This window comes from Ornithorhynchus anatinus, chromosome 11, assembly GCF_004115215.2.
Source record: "Ornithorhynchus anatinus isolate Pmale09 chromosome 11, mOrnAna1.pri.v4, whole genome shotgun sequence".
NCBI classification, from domain to species: Eukaryota; Metazoa; Chordata; class Mammalia; order Monotremata; family Ornithorhynchidae; genus Ornithorhynchus; species Ornithorhynchus anatinus.
Genome location: NC_041738.1, coordinates 37,304,280 through 37,321,899, shown reverse-complemented (window position 1 = coordinate 37,321,899; position 17,620 = coordinate 37,304,280). Strand labels below are relative to the sequence as shown.

At 51.7% G+C, this 17,620-nt stretch overlaps 1 protein-coding gene across 3 annotated transcripts; it reads left to right on the top strand.

Moving 5' to 3' along the window:
* Nucleotides 1–438: 438 nt before the first annotated feature.
* LOC114815216 (carbohydrate sulfotransferase 6-like) lies at nucleotides 439–14,362 on the top strand. Of its 3 annotated transcripts, XR_005660567.1 has the most exons (4): nucleotides 439–528; nucleotides 8,685–8,742; nucleotides 11,427–13,849; nucleotides 13,947–14,362. XR_005660567.1 is itself a non-coding variant. In XM_029076189.1 (3 exons), the coding sequence occupies exon 3, from the start codon at nucleotides 11,461–11,463 to the stop codon at nucleotides 12,655–12,657; it is 1,197 nt and encodes a 398-aa protein (XP_028932022.1). In that variant the 5' UTR covers nucleotides 439–528; nucleotides 8,685–8,742; nucleotides 11,427–11,460; the 3' UTR covers nucleotides 12,658–14,362. The 3 variants fall into 3 exon arrangements, 2 of the variants coding, with proteins under 2 accessions (XP_028932022.1, XP_028932025.1); XM_029076189.1 differs by having other exon boundaries at nucleotides 11,427–14,362; XM_029076192.1 differs by lacking the exon at nucleotides 8,685–8,742 and having other exon boundaries at nucleotides 11,427–14,362.
* The last annotated feature ends 3,258 nt before the right edge of the window (nucleotides 14,363–17,620 follow it).

Genomic DNA, 17,620 nt, shown 5'->3' with positions numbered 1-17,620 from the left:
TGGAGGGAAGGTTTTAGGGGAGGGAGGGTCTGAGGGGAATGGAGAGGGGATCTGAGGGGAATGGAGGGAGGGTCTTGGGGAGGAAGGGTACGAGGGGAATGGAGGGAGGTTCTGAAGGGAGGGAGGGTCTGAGGGGAATAGAGGGAAGGTCTGAGGGGAGGGAGGGTCTGAGAGGAATGGAGAGAGGGTCCGGGGAATGGAGGGAGGGTCGGAGGGGAGGGGAGGGGAGGGAGGGTGTGAAGGGTGTGAGAGGAAGGGGAGGGAGAGTGTGCGGGGCGGGAAGGTTTGAGGGGAGGGACGGTGGAGCGGCAGGAGCGTGTGAGGGGCGGGCCGGGCCGGGCCGGGCCGGGCCGGGCGAGGGGCGGGAGCGGACGGACCCTCCCTCCCTCCTCCGTCCCTCCCTCCGTCCCTCCCTCCCTCCCTCCCTCCCCTGCCGTCCCCTGTCCGTCTGTCGTCCCCGGCCCGGGCCAGCCGGGGCAGCGGCCACCCCCCAAAGGGGCGCAGTGTGCGGCTGAGGAGGCGGCGCAGGTAGAGGCGGGGGGACATGGCGGGGGGGAAGGGGGGGAATGTGTGCAGGGGGGTCGGGCCCGGGGCCCCTCGGCGGCCGCAGGAGGAGCCGGGCCGGACGCCTGGGCCGCCCCATCGCCATAACGCCCCTCTCCGCTAAGCGCTTACTACATCGCAGGCACCGCACTGAGCGCTGCGCCGCAGAGAAGCAGCCTGGCTCGGTGGCAAGACCCCGGCCTGGGGAGTCACGGGTCGTGGGGTCCAATCCCGCCTCTGCCCCTTGTCAGCCGGGGCACTGTGGGCCAGGCGCCTCTCTGGGCCTCAGTGACCTCATCTGCAAAATGGGGATTAACTGTGAGCCCCACGTGGGACCACCTGATGACCCTCTGTCTACCCCAGCGCTCAGAGCAGTGCTCCGCACCTAGTAAGCGCTTCACAAAGACCAACCTTATACAAGGAAATCAAGGCTGGACCCCGCTCCTGCCCCGCACGGGGCTCGCGGCCCTTTATGCCCCTTTTCCAGATGGGAGAACCGAGGCACGGAGAAGTGACTTGGCCCAGGCCACACCGCAGGCAAGTGGGGGAGGCGGGATTAGAACCCAGGACCCTGTAGCCACGACGCCGTGCCGTCCCGGTGCCTGGGTCCCTCTCTGCTCTGGGCCCCGGGGCTCTAATAGTAATAATCACGGTATTTGTTAAGCGTCTAATAATCATGTTGGTATTGCTTAAGCGCTTACTATGTGCCGGGCACTGTTCTAAGCGCAGGGAGGAATATAAGGGGATCAGGTGGTCCCCCTTGGGGCTCACAGTCTTCATCCCCATTTTACAGAGGAGGGAACTGAGGCCCAGATAATAATAATAATAATAATGATGGTATTTGTTAAGCGCTTACTATGTGCCAAGCACTGTTCTAAGCGCTGGAGGGGGACACAAGGTAATCAGGTTGTCCCCCGTGGGGCTCACAGTCTTCATCCCCATTTTACAGAGGAGGGAACCGAGGCCCAGAGAATAATAATAATAATGTTGGTATTTCTTAAGTGCTTACATGAGAAGCAGCGTGGCGCAGTGGAAAGAGCACGGGCTTTGGAGTCAGGGCTCATGAGTTCGAATCCCAGCTCTGCCACTTGTCGGCTGTGTGACTGTGGGCAAGTCACTTAACTTCTCTGTGCCTCAGTTCCCTCATCTGTAAAATGGGGATGAAGACTGTGAGCCCCATGTGGGACAACCTGATTGCCCTATGTCTACCCCAGCGCTTAGAACAGGGCTCGGCACATAGTAAGCGCTTAACAAATACCAACATTATTATTATTATTATTACCATGTGCCAAGCCCTGTTCTAAGCGCTGGGAGGGATACAAGGTAATGAGGTGGTCCCCCGTGGGGCTCCCATCTTTATCCCCATTTTACAGAGGAGGGAACTGAGGCCCAGAGAATAATAAGAGTAATGTTGGTATTTGTTAAGCGCTTACTATGTGCCAAGCACTGTTCTAAGCACTGGAGGATACAAGGTAATCAGGTTGTCCCACGTGGGGCTCACAGTCTTCATCCCCATTTTACAGATGAAGTAACTGAGGCCCAGAGAAGTGAATCTATTAATAATAATAATAATAATGTATTTCTTAAGTGCTTACTATATGCCTAGCACTGTTCTCAGCACTCGGGTAATAATCATAATAATGTTGGTATTTGTTAAGCACTTACTATGTGCAGAGCACTGTTCTAAGCGCTGGGATAGATACAGGGTAATCAGGTTGTCCCACGTGAGGCTTACAGTTAATCCCCATTTTACAGATGAGGTAACTGAGGCACAGAGAAGTGAAGTGACTTGCCCACCGTCACACAGTTGACAAGTGGCAGAGCCGGGATTCGAATCCATTACCTCTGACTCCCAAGCCCAGGCTCTTTCCACTGAGCCATGCTGCTAGATATAAGGTAATCAGGTTGTCCTCCATGGGGCTCAGAGTCTTCATCCCCATTTGGCAGATTAGGTCACTGAAGCCCAGAGGAGTGAATCTAATAGTAATAATAATAATGGTATTTCTTAAGTGCTTACTATACGCCAAGCACTGTTCTCAGCGCTGGGATGAATACAAGGTAATCAGGTTGTCCCACATGGGGCTCACAGTCTTCATCCCCACTTTACAGATGAAGCAACCGAGGCATAGAGAAGTGAAGTGACTTGCCCAAGGTCACACAGCAGACAGGTGGCGGAGCCGGGATTAGAACCCACATCCTCTGGCTCCCAAATCCGTGCTCTTGCCACTAAGCCACGCTGCTACCCTGCCCAATCGGCCCTTCCTCCCCGGAAAAATGCCTGGTGGAGAGGATGATTCCTGGAGAGGATGATTCCCTGAGCCTTCCTTGGGCGGGGTGGGAATGGGAGAAGGGATTTAAGATGTTAAGCTTTATTGGTTCCTGAAAAGGGACTCGTATGTGGAGGGGCATCGTACTCTCTCGGACTGACTACTGAACTCATTAGGAAGCCGCTTCTCTGTCTCCCAGCAGTGGGTCCTTCATAAATACTCTTCCTTCTGCTGCAGCTGCTCTTCCTTCGGTCCAAAAAGTATCAAGACTGTGATTTCTCCTCTGGGAGCTGCAGTGTAAGACACTACTCGGAAGCCAATTGGTCTGGTGTGGCTAGTGCTTTCCCCCCTGTAGCCTGTAAACACCTCGAAGGCAGCGATCGTATTTTATAATTCTTTTCTACAGTCCCCGACCTCAATAAATATTAGTGATACCGAGTGATTGGAGGAGCTGGTGGGAGGAGAAGATAGGGCAAGAAGAAGCTGTGGATTGAAGGGATTCTTGATATTCCCATCTTTCTGTGAAAGCCAAGCATCATAGGGAGTTGCCGGCTTTTCTCCCCAGAGAGCTCTCCGGCAGCGTCCTTTCAATCAATCAATGGTATTTATTGACGAATTTCTGTGGTAAGAGCACTGTGCTAAGCGAATGGGAGCGTACAATACAACGGAGGTGCAGGCAGCGAAAACTCATCCCGGAAAGGCAGGCTGTCGGGGGAGGATTCCTATTTTATAAATGGGAAAACTGTGTCGCAGAAGGGGAAAAGAGCCCCAGTATGGGTCATTCATTCATCCAATCCTATTTATTGAGCGTTTACTGGGTGCTGAGCACTGTACTAGGCGCTTGGAAAGTACAATACAGCAATAAAGAGAGACAATCCCTGTCCAACAACGGGTTTACAGTCTAGAGGAGTCATAGGCAGAGCCAGGAATAGAAATCAGGTCTTCTGACTCATCATCTGGGGCACTATCATTTAGTCATATTTGTTGAGCACTATCTGTGTATAGAGCACTGACCTAAAGCGCTTGGGAGAATAAAATATAACCGAGTTGGTAGACGTGTTCCCTGCCCACAGCAAGCTAACAGTCTAGAAAGGGGAGACGGACATTAGTAGAAATAATTACACCTAAATACATAAGTGGGGTGAGGCTGAGGGAGGGGTGAACAGGGTGTAAATCCTAATGCAAGGGCCACTCAGAAGGGAGTGAGAAGAAGAGGAAATGAGGCCTTAATTGGGGAAAGCCTCTTGGAGAGATGCTTTTAAAAAGGTTTTGAAGGAGGGGCGAGTGATCATTTGATATGAAGAGGGAGTGCGTTCCAGTTTAGAGGCAGAACGTGGACGAGAGTTCAGCGGCGAGACAGATGAGATCGAGGTACGTGAGAAGGTTGATGTTAGTGGAGCAAAGATTGGGGGCCGAGTTGAAGTAGGAAATCAGAGAGGTGTGATAGGAGGGAGCAAGGTGATTGAGTGTTTTAAAGTCGATGGTAAAGAGTTTCTATTTGCTGTGGAGGTGGGTGGGCGACCACTGGAGGACTGGGCATATGTGGACTGATTGGTTTTGTAGGTAAATGATCCAAGCAGCAGAGTGAAGTGTGGATTGGAGTGGAGAGTGACCGGAGGCAGGGAAGTCGGTGAGGAGTCTGATGCGGTAATCAAGGTGGGCTAAAATAAGTGCTTGGATTAACGTGGAAGCAGTTTGGATGGAGAGGAAAGGGGGGATTTGAGAGTTACGAAGGTCGAAATGATAGGATTTAGTAACAGGTTAAATATGCAGGTTGAATGGGAGAGATGAGTCAAGGATAACGCCAAGGTTACTGGCTGGTGAGACAGGGAGGATGGTGGTGCCGTGTATAGTTTGGGGACAGGGTTTGGGTGGGAAGATGAGTTCTGATTTGGATATGTTAAGTTTGAGGTGTCAGCGAGGCATCGAAGTAGAGACGTCCTACTCAGTCCCCTGCTTGGATTTAGATTCCTAGCGCTCCTGCTAAGAGTGGGACTGGGCAAAGTTGCCGGTTGCCTTTTTTTTTAATGGTATTTGCGAAGCTCTTACTGCGTAGCAGACACTGTACTAAGCACTGGGCTAGATTCAAGATAGTCAAGTCTCACATGGGGCTCACAGTCTAAGTAGGAGGGATAACAGGTATTGAATCCCCATTTTGCCAGTGAGGGAACTGAGGTACAGATAAGTTAAATGACTTGCCGAAGGTCACACAGCAATTATGTGGTGGAGCTGGGAGTAGAACCCAGGTCCTCTGACTCCCAAACCCATGCTCTTTCCACTAGGCCCTGCTGCTACTTTGCAATTGGGTTTTCATTCATTCATTCAATTGTATTTATTGAGCACTTACTGTGTGCAGAGCACTGTACTAAGCACTTGGAAAGTACAATTGAGCAACAAATATCCCTACCCAACAGCAGGCTCACAGGCATCTCCCAGATCTGATCTGCTAGCGTTCATCCATTCATTCATCCAATCATATTTATTGAGCGCTTACTGTGTACAGAGCACTGTACTAAGCTCTCGGAAAGTACAATTCAGCAATAGAGACAATCCCTGCCCACACCAGGTTTATAGTCTAGAAAGGGGGGAGACAGACATCAAAACAAGTTAACAGGCATCAATAGAAGTAAATAGAATTATAGATATAATTCTATAGATGTAGATATAGCAAAAGTATCCTTCGTGTGCATACGGATATGTGTATGTGTGAATATTTAGGTTTTCAAGGCACAATAGAGCAGATTCTGTGGAACTGGGAAAACAGAAATACTGGTCTTTGGCATGGCATTAAGTGGGAAAGTGGGGACTCATTTATCTCCATGCCTGCTAGATTGCAAGCTCTTTGAGGGTAGGGATCATTTCTACTTTAGTGTATTCTCCTAAGGGCTTTGTACAGTGCTCTGCACCCACTAAGGACTTAGTCAAACGCTGTCGATTGATTAATTTTTATTTTTTTTTTTACTAAATAGTAACTCGCTGTATCCTTGTCCCTGGCACCTGCGTTGTATGGTGTCCACTTTCAGATATCTCCCATTTGTGTCTGAAGTGTGTCTGTGAAGTGATACGGCCTGGAAGTCTCCCAGCCTGAGTTTTCTGAGCTGCCCTTTGTGTCTCCAAGAGCTTCCCGCCTCCACCACTTATCTGCTTTGTGACCTTGGGAAAGTCGCTTCACTTCTCAATGCCTCGATTACCTCCACCTGTAGAACGGGGATTAAGACTGTGAGCCAAATGCGGGACAGGGACTGGGTCTAACCCGATTAGCTTGTATCTGCCCCAACGCTTAGTATGGTGCCTGGAACATAGTAAGCGCTTAAGAAATACCATAAAAAAACAAAAAGCCCTGAGCTGCTGCAGCCAAGATGGGCACCAGCGGCTGCCCGGGCTGCTGTGCTGCTGGAGCCCCCATCTGTGGTTTGGAAGGGCCCTAGTCTCCAGGAGCTGCCTGCTTGTGAGAAGGGCCAAATAATGGAAAAAAATGATTCATTTCCATTGGATTTGAAGTAATTTCCTGTCGGATTTAGATGCCTTAATCCCTCTCTCTCCAATTTCCCTCCCTCCCACCCCCACCGTCTCCTTCACTTTAGGGTATGTCTGGGACTCGCCTCTGTGAGATCCTTTTCCTTTCCATAAAGTTCTCTTTAGTTTAAACCTGAGATCCCATAAATCTTTGGATTTGCTACCTATTTTGTGGAGGCCCCCGAGAGAAGTTGCTGGATTAGTGGAAAGAGTACGGGCTTGGGAGTCGGAGGAGGTCATGGGTTCGACTCCCTGCTCTGCCACTTGTCAGCTGTGTGACTGTGGGCAAGTCACTTCACTTCTCTGTGCCTCAGTTACCTCATCTGTAAAATGGGGATCAAGACTGTGAGCCTCACGTGGGACAACCTGATTACCCTGTCTCTCCCCCAGCTCTTAGAACAGTGCTCTGCACATAGTAAGCGCTTAACAAATACCAACATCATAATAATCCCGGCTCCACCCCTTGTCTGCTGTGTGACCTTGGGCAAGCCATTTAATTTCTCTGTGCCTCAGTTAGCTCATCTGTAAAATGGGGATTAAAGACAATGAACCCCACATGGGACAACCTGATTATCTTGTATCTACCCCAATACTTAGAAGAGTGCTTGGCACATAGTAACCGCTTCTTAAAAAATACCATTATTATTATAGATGCTATTTAATAGTAATGTTGGTATTTGTTAAGCGCTTACTATGTGCAGAGCACTCTTCTAAGTGCTGGGGGAGATACAGGGTCATCAGGTTGTCCCACATGAGGCTCATAGTCTTCACCCTCATTTTACAGATGAGGGAACTGAAACACAGAGAATAATAATAATAATAATGATGTTGGTATTTGTCAAGCGCTTACTATGTGTCGAGCACTGTTCTAAGCGCTGAGGTAGATACAGGGTAATCAGGTGTTGTCCCACATAAGGCTCACAGTCTTAATCCCCATTTTACAGATGAGGTAACCGAGGCACAGGTAAGTTAAGCACGACTTGCCCAAGGTCACAAAGCTGACAGCGGAGCCGAGATTAGAACCCAGGTCGTCCGACTACCTTGTCACTAGGCCACGCTGCTTGACTTATGTTGATGTTGGGCAAGTCACTCCTGCTTTCCAAGCCTCCGTTTCCCCAACAGGGAGACTAGACCAGCCTGCCTCCCAGATGGCCAGGTTGTTAATAATAATGTTGGTTAAAGACACAGGCAAGGACTCAGAGTAGTAGGTAGTGCTAATAGCATTTATTAAGCACTTACTGTGTTGCCGAATACTGTACTAAGTGCTGGAAAGAAATACAGAGGTGGGAATTAAACATAGTCCCTGTCCCTCGAGGGCTCACAAGGTAAAAGAGCTTTAACACCTGGACACTGTATCAATAGGAAGTGTTATTCTATCACAGGATTTTTTTCCCCCTAAAGACTTGCCTAAAATTGCCTAATCAATGATTTCTAATAATAATGTTGGTGTTTGTTTAGCGCTTACTATGTGCAGAGCACTGTTCTAAGCGCTGGGGTAGATACAGGGTAATCAGGTTGTCCCACATGAGGCTCACAGTCTTCATCCCCATTTTCCAGATGAGGTAACTGAGGCCCAGAGAAGTGAAGTGACTTGCCCACAGTCACACAGCTGCCAAGTGGTAGAGTTGGGATTCGAACCCATGACCTCTGACTCCCAAGCCCGGGCTCTCTCCACTGAGCCACGCTGCTTCTCTTGATTGCCATCAATCAGTTATCAAAAACATCCTTTTTCTGTTTGAATACAGACTTGCAGTGGAAGTGCTAAATGCCACACTTCCTTTGCAGGTTAATCTCTTTTCTCCCCGACTCTTGCCACTTCAGCACTCCAACATACCCATAAAGCTTCTGCGTGTGTCAAGTTGTCTTCTGTTGCTTCCCTCTACCTGTATTTTATTTTAATGTCTGTCTTCCCTTTTAGACTGTAAGCTCCTTGAGGGCAGGAATCATGCCTACTAACTATTGTACTCTCCCAAGCCCTTAGCTCTGCACCGAGTAAACTCTCCATCAATACCAGTGATAGATTAATTGATAGGGATTGAAGAAAGCCAGTGGCTTAGTGGAAAGACCCGAGGATTGGGAATCGGGGAACCTGGGTTCTAATCCCAGCTCTGCCATTTTGCCTGCTCTATGACTTTGGGAAAGTCACTTTACTTCTCTGTGCCTCAGTTTCCGCATCTATAAATGGAGATAAAATACCAGTCCTCTCTCCCGCTTAGGCCGCGAGCCCCTGGGTGTCCCATCTTCTTAGAGCGTGTCAACCCCAGCGCTTACTACTGAGCTTGGCACACCCTAAGTGCATAACATATTGTTATTAGAGGTGTCCAGTTTGGAAAATGCCACTTGTTTCTCTGCCTCCAGGCCGCCATTTCTGCGAGACACGAGAAGAGACTTAATTACAGATCCCCGGGTGAGACAGGTCAGTGTAACCTTTCCAAATGAATGGTCCCCGAGGTCAGCTGATCTCAGTGAGATTGCCACCTTCGGATATCAATGTCCAGGGAACACACAGAGCCCTCAGTGCAGAGACGATCCCTCAGTCACCACACAGGGACGAGCCCCGGAGTCAGGACCCAGCTGGTGATCTGCCTAGAAACGGAGGCGCCGGAGATGTGAGCCTACGGCCAGAGGAACCGGCCCGGCTCCCACCACGTCCCGGCCATCCCCAGACGGTAGGAAAGGCGATCACATCCAGCTCTTCTGGTGATGATTTTTCTTTAATCGTGATTAATGCCCATTACGGATGTTCTGCAAAATGCTTCTGAAAATTAAGGCAGTTTCATTTTTTTTTTTACTCCCACTCAGAACTTAATCTGTGAGAGAGATAATAATAATAGTTGTGGTATTTGTTAAGCGCTTACTGTGTGCCAGGCACTGTACTAAGCGCAGGGGTGGATTCAAGAAAATCAGGTTAGACACAGTCCCTGCCCTAAATGGGGCTTACACTTTTAATCCCCATTTTATAGATGAAGTAATGGAGGCACAGAGAAGTGAAGCGAGTTGCTCAAGGTCACACAGCAGACAAGTGGCAGAGCCGGGATTAGAACCTATGACCTTCTGACTGCCAGGCCCGTGTTCTATCCACTCTGCCGTGCTGCTTCTCCCTGCGGCAAGAAATCAACCGATAGATCGTATTTATTGAGGACCTCTTCCGGGCAGAGCTTTTGCACCCCTTAGAAGTCCTCGCCTGGGGGAATGTAATAAAAAACACCACTCCCGCTCTGCAATCCAGCACAGTGATATTTACTGAGCTCTTACTATGCGCTGCTGAGCATACAATAGAGTTGGGCCAAGTCAAAGAGCTTTCAGAATAATGGGCGCCCCGTCCCAGATGTGGAGCGGAAAATGGTAAACTCAGAGGTGCTGGAGCCAAGAACTGCCAAACCGAACGTTGCTGGGCCAGACCACTGCCCGTTAAATCTCACCATGCGCTGGGCACTAACCCCCTCGAGCCGCCCTGTGTTCTCCCGATGGGGATCCCTGGGTTCGAGTAGTGAGTCCTGCACAAGTTCTTTGGGGTCACGTAGGGCCAGCGATTCACTAGGCGGTGGCCTGGACGAGCTGGGGGAATGTGGTGGCTGTGGGCAGGGAATGTGTCTACCAACTCTCTTGTCCCAGGGGTTTAGGACAGTGCTCGGCACACGATAAGCGCTCAATAAATCCCACTGATTTGTGGTGGCAGAAATGGGGGCGCAAAGGCCAGGAGGAGATGGGCCAGGCATCCAGCTCCTGGTTTAAAGTTGCTCCCTCGGACACTTCCAAAGGTGAGTCCCCAGAGGGGTCCGTCTGCACCTGCTGGTCGTGTAGCTACATCTGGGTGCCGGCAGGTCCGCCGAGGGGCTCGGGGACCCCAGATTGACCAGAAACGCTCCCTTTCTTGCCCAGGAAAATGCAGTTCTGCTGTCAGGAGGACACCTTTTCATTTCCCTCCCTCTACTACACCTCCCTCCTGCATCTGTGTCTCCTAGAAGGAGGCTTATCTTGGTGATAAGATGTTTACTTTGGCAACCGGTACAAATTCCCAGGATGGATTTACTACTCATAACTATTAAATGGTTCAAGCAGCCAGAGAGGAGCCACTCATTCATTCATTCAATAGTATTTATTGAGCGCTTACTATGTGCAGAGCACTGTACTAAGCGCTTGGAATGGACAATTCCATTCCATCCCTGCCCAAGGACGGGCTCACAGTCTAAATGGGGGAGACGGACGGCAGAGCAAAACAGAACAAAACAAAAACAAGACAACATCATCAAGATAAATAGAATCAAGGGGATGACACCTCATTAATAAAATAAATAGGGTAATAAATAACTTGAGACTCTTCCCTTCTTGGCATTAGTGAATGGGAAGCCAGGAGGGTAGTTGAGGAGCTAAAAGACCTCAGCCCCCTGGGAATTACAATTTAAAACAGAGTTTTAAGTTTTAGCTTTGGGAGCTGCACTAAATCGTGTGTTCCAAACTCTGTACAGTCCTGAGTGGAGATCTGGGCCCCTGAATCAAACAATCGGTGGTATTTGCTGAGCGCTTACTGTGTGCAGAACACTGTACTACGCGCTTGGGAGAGTACAGTGCAACAGAGTTGGTAGACATGTTCCCTCTCCCACAGAGAGCTTAGGGTCTAGAGGGGGAACTGGACATGGACATTTGTATGAATAAATAAATAAATGATCCTTACCCTAGTAATAAATAAAATTTCATTGTGGTATTTTTTCAGTGCTTACTCTGTGTCAAGCATTGTACTAAGCGCTGGGTAGAGACGAGATAATCGGGTCAGATATCATCCTGGTCCCACATGAGGCTCCCAATCTAAGGGTGACTAGCACCAGGAATGAAACTTGGGGCAAATACGGTTGCCCCCGAGGAGTTTTGCTACTCCCAGCAGCCCTAGGAGGAAAGAGAGCTCTCTGGGCCGCCAAGGGGGAAACCGAGGTACAGAACCGAGTAGAGATGCGTCCAGGGACCCGGTGGGGCCGGAAACAGACCGCGCAGGGCCGGAGTCTGTGGCCCGCCGCCCGAACCGCTGAGCTCCGAGAACGGGCCGCGTGGCCGAGGAGGGGCCCCCGGGCGTCGAACGACCGCCGCCCTTCTCTCTTCCCCCAGCCCGTCGTGCCCTCCGTCCGGCCCCCGGCTCGGCATGGCCCGGCTGCGAGTCTCCAGCACCACGGTGGCCGTGCTCCTGGTGGTGCAGACCGGCTTCCTGCTCTTCCTCTACTCCCGCCACGGCCGCTCGCCGCCGGCGCCTGAGGAGCCGGGGGGCCGCGTGCACGTGCTGATCCTGTCCTCGTGGCGCTCGGGCTCCTCCTTCGTGGGGCAGCTCTTCAGCCAGCACCCGGACGTCTTCTACCTGATGGAGCCCGCCTGGCACGTGTGGGTGTCCCTGGCCCAGGGCAGGGCCGCCGTGCTCCACATGGCCGTGCGGGACCTGGTGCGCTCCGTCTTCCTCTGCGACATGGACGTCTTCGACGCCTACCTGCCCTGGCGCCGGAACCTCTCGGACCTCTTCCAGTGGGCGACGAGCCGGGCCCTGTGCTCCCCGCCGGCCTGCGGCGCCTTCCGGCGGGACGCCATCTCCGGCGAGGCCGCCTGCAAGACGCTGTGCGGCCGGCAGCCCTTCGCGGTGGTGGCGGAGGCCTGCCGCTCCTACAGCCACGTGGTAGTCAAGGAGGTGCGTTTCTTCAACCTGCGGGTCCTCTACCCGCTGCTGACCGACCCCTCCCTCGACCTCCGCGTCGTCCACCTGGTGCGCGACCCCCGGGCCGTGCTCAAGTCGCGGGAGCAGTCGGCCAAGGCCCTGGCCCGGGACAACGGCATCGTCCTGGGCACCAACGGGACGCGGGTGGAGCTGGACCCGGGGCTGAGGGTGGTGCAGGAGGTCTGCCGCAGCCACGTGCGCATCGTCGAGGCGGCCACCGTCAAGCCCCCGCCCTTCCTGCGGGACCGCTATCGGCTGGTGCGGTTCGAGGACCTGGTGCGCGACCCGCTGGCCGAGATCCGGGGCATGTACGACTTCGCCGGCCTCCGCCTCACGCCCCGGCTCGGGTCCTGGATCTACAACATCACCCACGGTCCGGGCCCCGGCCGGCGCGGGGAGGCTTTTAAGATCACCTCCCGGGACGCCCTCAACGTCTCCCAGGCCTGGCGTCAGGCTCTGCCCTTCTCCAAGATCCGCCGGGTGCAGGAACTGTGTGGCGGGGCCCTGCGGGTGCTGGGCTACCGGTCCGTGGACTCGGAACAGGAGCAGAGGGATCTCACCCTGGACCTGCTGCTCCCCCGGGGCCGGAGCCAGTTCAGCTGGGCTTCATCCATGTCCTTTTTCTCTCGGGAGAAGTAGCGCCCGGGGGCCTTTTTGGAAGAGGCTCGTGCGGGGTTGGGCACTCGAACTCCCACATTCCCGCCGGATTCCCACCCCACCCCCCCGGGAAGCTCGGTGATGCCAGCTGCTTGCAGGCGCCCCCTCCCCGGCTCCAAGACCGGCTGAGTCCGGAAACGGGATCCCACGAGAGTGATCTTGATTTTCTAAATGAATGGCCTTTTCGAGTTCCCCAGTCCTGCTGTTTTTGTTTATTTTTTCCCCAGCTTTGACCCCGATTTGGCTCTGGCCCTTTGGCTCCTTTTCAGTTCTTCCTAGTCCTTCAGCCTTAGGGCAGGGGACGGGGTGGGGGGCATCTCCTGGCCTGGTTTCTGGAACACGGGTAACCAAGTCCAGCGAAAAAGTGTGCCCCTGGGCACTCCAGTCTGGAACGCTGACTGGCTGGCTGAACGTGGGCCGCCGTCTCTTGGGAGCCCAGAACAAGATGGACAGAAATTGGCACCTTATAGCTTCTCCAGCCTTTCCCCTCCCATAGCCGTAGGAACATCTCGAGGGGATATTTGGGAGCCGATATGAGTTCTTTTGAGTAGGCTCCTCTAGCTGCATCTGTACCCGTTCCCCATCTCTGTTCACGTCGTAGACCCTCGACCTATGCGCAATCCATAGAAAAAACATTTATTTTTATTTCCCCACTAGCCACGGTTGCAAAACTCAAGCCTCTAAGCATTTAGGGGCCTCCATGGGACATGGGAGTTCAGCAAGTAGATTGCAGCCTCCCGGCTCATCGGGGTGAGCACTGTGAGTGGCAGAGAGAAGGGGGTACCGCGAGACATCTCTCGGACAGAGATCAGCAGGATTATCCACAGTAACCAGCCGGGGTGCAGGACTGGCAGTGAATTAAATCCTAGCGAGACCTTACCTGGGTATGCAATCGTGCCCGCTCAGTGGATAAAGAAGGCGAATCATTCCCGTAACCGTGGATTTTTTTCCATCAGGGTTAAAGGAAGGCTAGGAGGCTCCGTGGGTTAAAGTGATAAAGTAGAGAGGGCTAGAGATGAGCATGGGGTTTCTGGTTGGTGTTTGAACTTTTTAGGGGGCCCGTTTTCCCAGGAGCAAGTCCACCTCACCGTCATCATCAAGCAACACTTCCCTGGGCTAAGCGCTGAGCTCGTTGCACCGGATTACCCTCCGGATCAGTTGCTCACGGAAGGAAGTACGTGTTCTTCTACTGGGGCCTCCGGTGCATATGCGGTGTGCTTCGCTGTGCTACCGAGACCAGAGATTCAAACCACGCTAACCACTCCCTGTAGGTCAAGGGACGTCTGAGAAGAAAGCCCGATAGCGATGTCACAGCCGGAAGAGAAGGTGGAGTTAAGATGGACCCGCTCAGGCTGCCTGCTGCTACCTCACAGGATGCTCTTCTCCTCTCCCTCAGCTGAAACTCCCCCCTCTTGTGCATCTGGGTGGGAGAGACTGGCCAATGGACATCACGGAATTTGCTTCACTTTGAGAGTAGTGGTGATTGAAGACACGCAAAATTGACACCAGCATCAGTCACTGCGCGATAAATCGCAGCACGTTGGTGATTCACAGAAAATCTTCTGGGGTTATTGATGCATCATTTGGTGGCCACACCTTTTTAATTTTAGACTAATATTTTTTAAAAGTACGGAAACCTGTAAAGTGCTCACAGTATTTTAAAATACACTTACCGTCTTTCATTGTCTATAGTTGTGCCTCCCAAATTTCTTTCAATCTCCATCTGTGCTGTCTAGATGTGTGTGCCTTTCCCCGAATTCTGTGGGAAACAGACAATTCCTTCCTTCTGCTTTTGGTGTACATCTTTTGTCCATAAGATTATGATATTTATTAAACACTTATTAGGTTCCAAGCACCGTACTAAGTACTAGGGTAGATACAAGATGATCAGGAATCCCACGTGGGGCTCACAAACCAGGTTTTTATTTTGTTGTGCATTTATCCTTGTCCTCGATGCCATTTTAATGTTTTAGTGTGTCACTGGTCCTGTTGTGTCTCTTTCCAGTCCTCCCCTATCTTCTATATTTATAGATTGTGAGCCCTTCCAGGCACAGGGTCTGTGCCTGATTTCTAATCCAGTGCTCTGCCAACAGTAAGCGCTGAATAAATTCTACTGTTACAACTACTGTGACTAAGTAGAAGGGAGTAAGTTTGAATCCCCATTTTACAGATCGTACAGTGCTCTGCAGAGAGTAAGTGCTTAATATACACTATTACTATTACTGCTAAGAGGGAGTAGGGTTGAATCCCCATTTTTCCCATGAGGAAACTGGGGCATAGTGAAGTGACCTGCCCAAGATCGTACGATAGGCAAGTGGCAGAGCAGGGATTCGAACCCAGCGCGACCTAGTGGAGAAAGAACGGGCCTGGATGTCAGGAGGACTCGGATTCTAATTCCACCTCTGCCACCTGTCTACTCTGTGACCTTGGGCCGGTTATTAACTTATCATTACGAGTCGTACTTACTGAGTGCTTACTGTGGGCAGAGCACCGAACTAGCCTCTCTGTGCTTCAGTTACCGCTTCTGTAAAATGGGGATTAAAACCGTGAGCCTCATGTGGGACAGGGACTGTGTCCAACCTGATGAATCTGAGGCTACCCCAGTGCTTAGTACAGTGTCCGGCACACAGATACCATGAAAAAGATCCTCTGACTCCCAGGCCTCTGCTCTAGCTCGTCGTGGGCCGGGAATGTGTCTGTTTATATTGTACTGTTTATATTGTATATAATACAATATATTATATTGTATTGGGAGAAGCAGGGTGGCTCAGTGGAAAGAGCACGGGCTTTGGAGTCAGGGCTCATGAGTTCGAATCCCAGCCCTGCCACTTGTCGGCTGTGTGACTGTGGGCAAGTCACTTAACTTCTCTGTGCCTCAGTTCCCTCATCTGTAAAATGGGGATGAAGACTGTGAGCCCCACGTGGGACAACCTGATTGCCCTATGTCTACCCCAGCGCTTAGAACAGTGCTCGGCACATAGTAAGCGCTTAACAAATACCAACATTATTATTATTATTACTCTCCCAGGTGCTTAGGACAGTTCTCTGCACACAGTAGAGAAGCAGCGTGGCTCAGTGGAAAGAACCCGGGCTGGGGAGTCAGAGGTCATGGGTTTGAATCCTGACTCTGCCACTTGTCAGCTGTGTGACTGTGGGCAAGTCACTAAACTTCTCTGGGCCTCAGTGAACTCATCTGTAAAATGGGGATTAACTGTGAGCCTCACGTGGGACAACCTGATTACCCTCCAGCGCTTAGAACAGTGCTCTGCATATAGTAAGCATTTAACAAATATTATTATTATTACTAAGTGCTCAATAAATATGACAGACTGATTCCTTCAGGCCACACTGTTTCTTTTATGTGGCAATTAGGCCCTCTGCTGTCCAAAACTAAGACTATTTTGTTTTGTTAGTAAGATGTGGTCCACGCTAAATACCCTCAGCATTCATTCATTCATTCATTCAATAGTATTTATTGAGCGCTTACTATGTGCAGAGCACTGTACTAAGCGCTTGGGATGAACAAGTCGGCAACAGATAGAGACAGTCCCTGCCGTTTGACGGGCTTACAGTCTAATCGGGGGAGACGGACAGACAAGAGCAATGGCACTAAACAGCGTCAAGGGGAAGAACATCTCGTAAAAACAATGGCAACTAAATAGAATCAAGGCGATGTACAATTCATTAACAAAATAAATAGGGTAACGAAAATATATACAGTTGAGCGGACGGGTACAGTGCTGTGGGGATGGGAAGGGAGAGGTGGAGGAGCAGAGGGAAAAGGGGAAAATGAGGCTTTAGCTGCGGAGAGGTAAAGGGGGGATGGCAGAGGGAGTAGAGGGGGAAGAGGAGCTCAGTCTGGGAAGGCCTCTTGGAGGAGGTGATTTTTAAGTAAGGTTTTGAAGAGGGAAAGAGAATCAGTTTGGCGGAGGTGAGGAGGGAGGGCGTTCCGGGACCGCGGGAGGACGTGACCCAGGGGTCGACGGCGGGATAGGCGAGACCGAGGGACGGCGAGGAGGTGGGCGGCAGAGGAGCGGAACGTGCGGGGTGGGCGGTAGAAAGAGAGAAGGGAGGAGAGGTAGGAAGGGGCAAGGTGGTGGAGAGCCTCGAAGCCTAGAGTGAGGAGTTTTTGTTTGGAGCGGAGGTCGATAGGCAACCACTGGAGTTGTTTAAGAAGGGGAGTGACATGCCCAGATCGTTTCTGCAGGAAGATGAGCCGGGCAGCGGAGTGAAGAATAGACCGGAGCGGGGCGAGAGAGGAGGAAGGGAGGTCAGAGAGAAGGCTGACACGGTAGTCTAGCCGGGATATAACGAGAGCCCGTAATAGTAAGGTAGCCGTTTGGGTGGAGAGGAAAGGGCGGATCTTGGCGATATTGTAGAGGTGAAACCGGCAGGTCTTGGTAACGGATAGGATGTGTGGGGTGAACGAGAGGGACGAGTCAAGGATGACACCGAGATTGCGGGCCTGCGGGACGGGAAGGATGGTCGTGCCATCCACGGTGATGGAGAAGTCTGGGAGCGGGCCGGGCTTGGGAGGGAAGATGAGGAGCTCAGTCTTGCTCATGTTGAGTTTTAGGTGGCGGGCAGACATCCAGGTGGAGACGTCCCGGAGGCAGGAGGAGATGCGAGCCTGAAGGGAGGGGGAGAGGACAGGGGCGGAGATGTAGATCTGCGTGTCATCTGCGTAGAGATGGTAGTCAAAGCCGTGAGAGCGGATGAGTTCACCGAGGGAGTGAGTGTAAATGGAGAACAGAAGAGGGCCGAGAACTGACCCTTGAGGAACTCCAACAGTTAAAGGATGGGAGGGGGAGGAGGCTCCAGCGTAGGAGACCGAGAATGATCGGCCAGAGAGGTGAGAGGAGAACCAGGAGAGGACAGAGTCCGTGAAGCCAAGGTGAGATAAGGTACGGAGGAGGAGGGGATGGTCGACAGTGTCAAAGGCAGC

Excerpts from the sequence above, each read along its gene's own strand:
- LOC114815216 (XM_029076192.1), top strand. The coding sequence starts at position 11,461 with ATGGCCCGGCTGCGAGTCTCCAGCACCACGGTGGCCGTGCTCCTGGTG.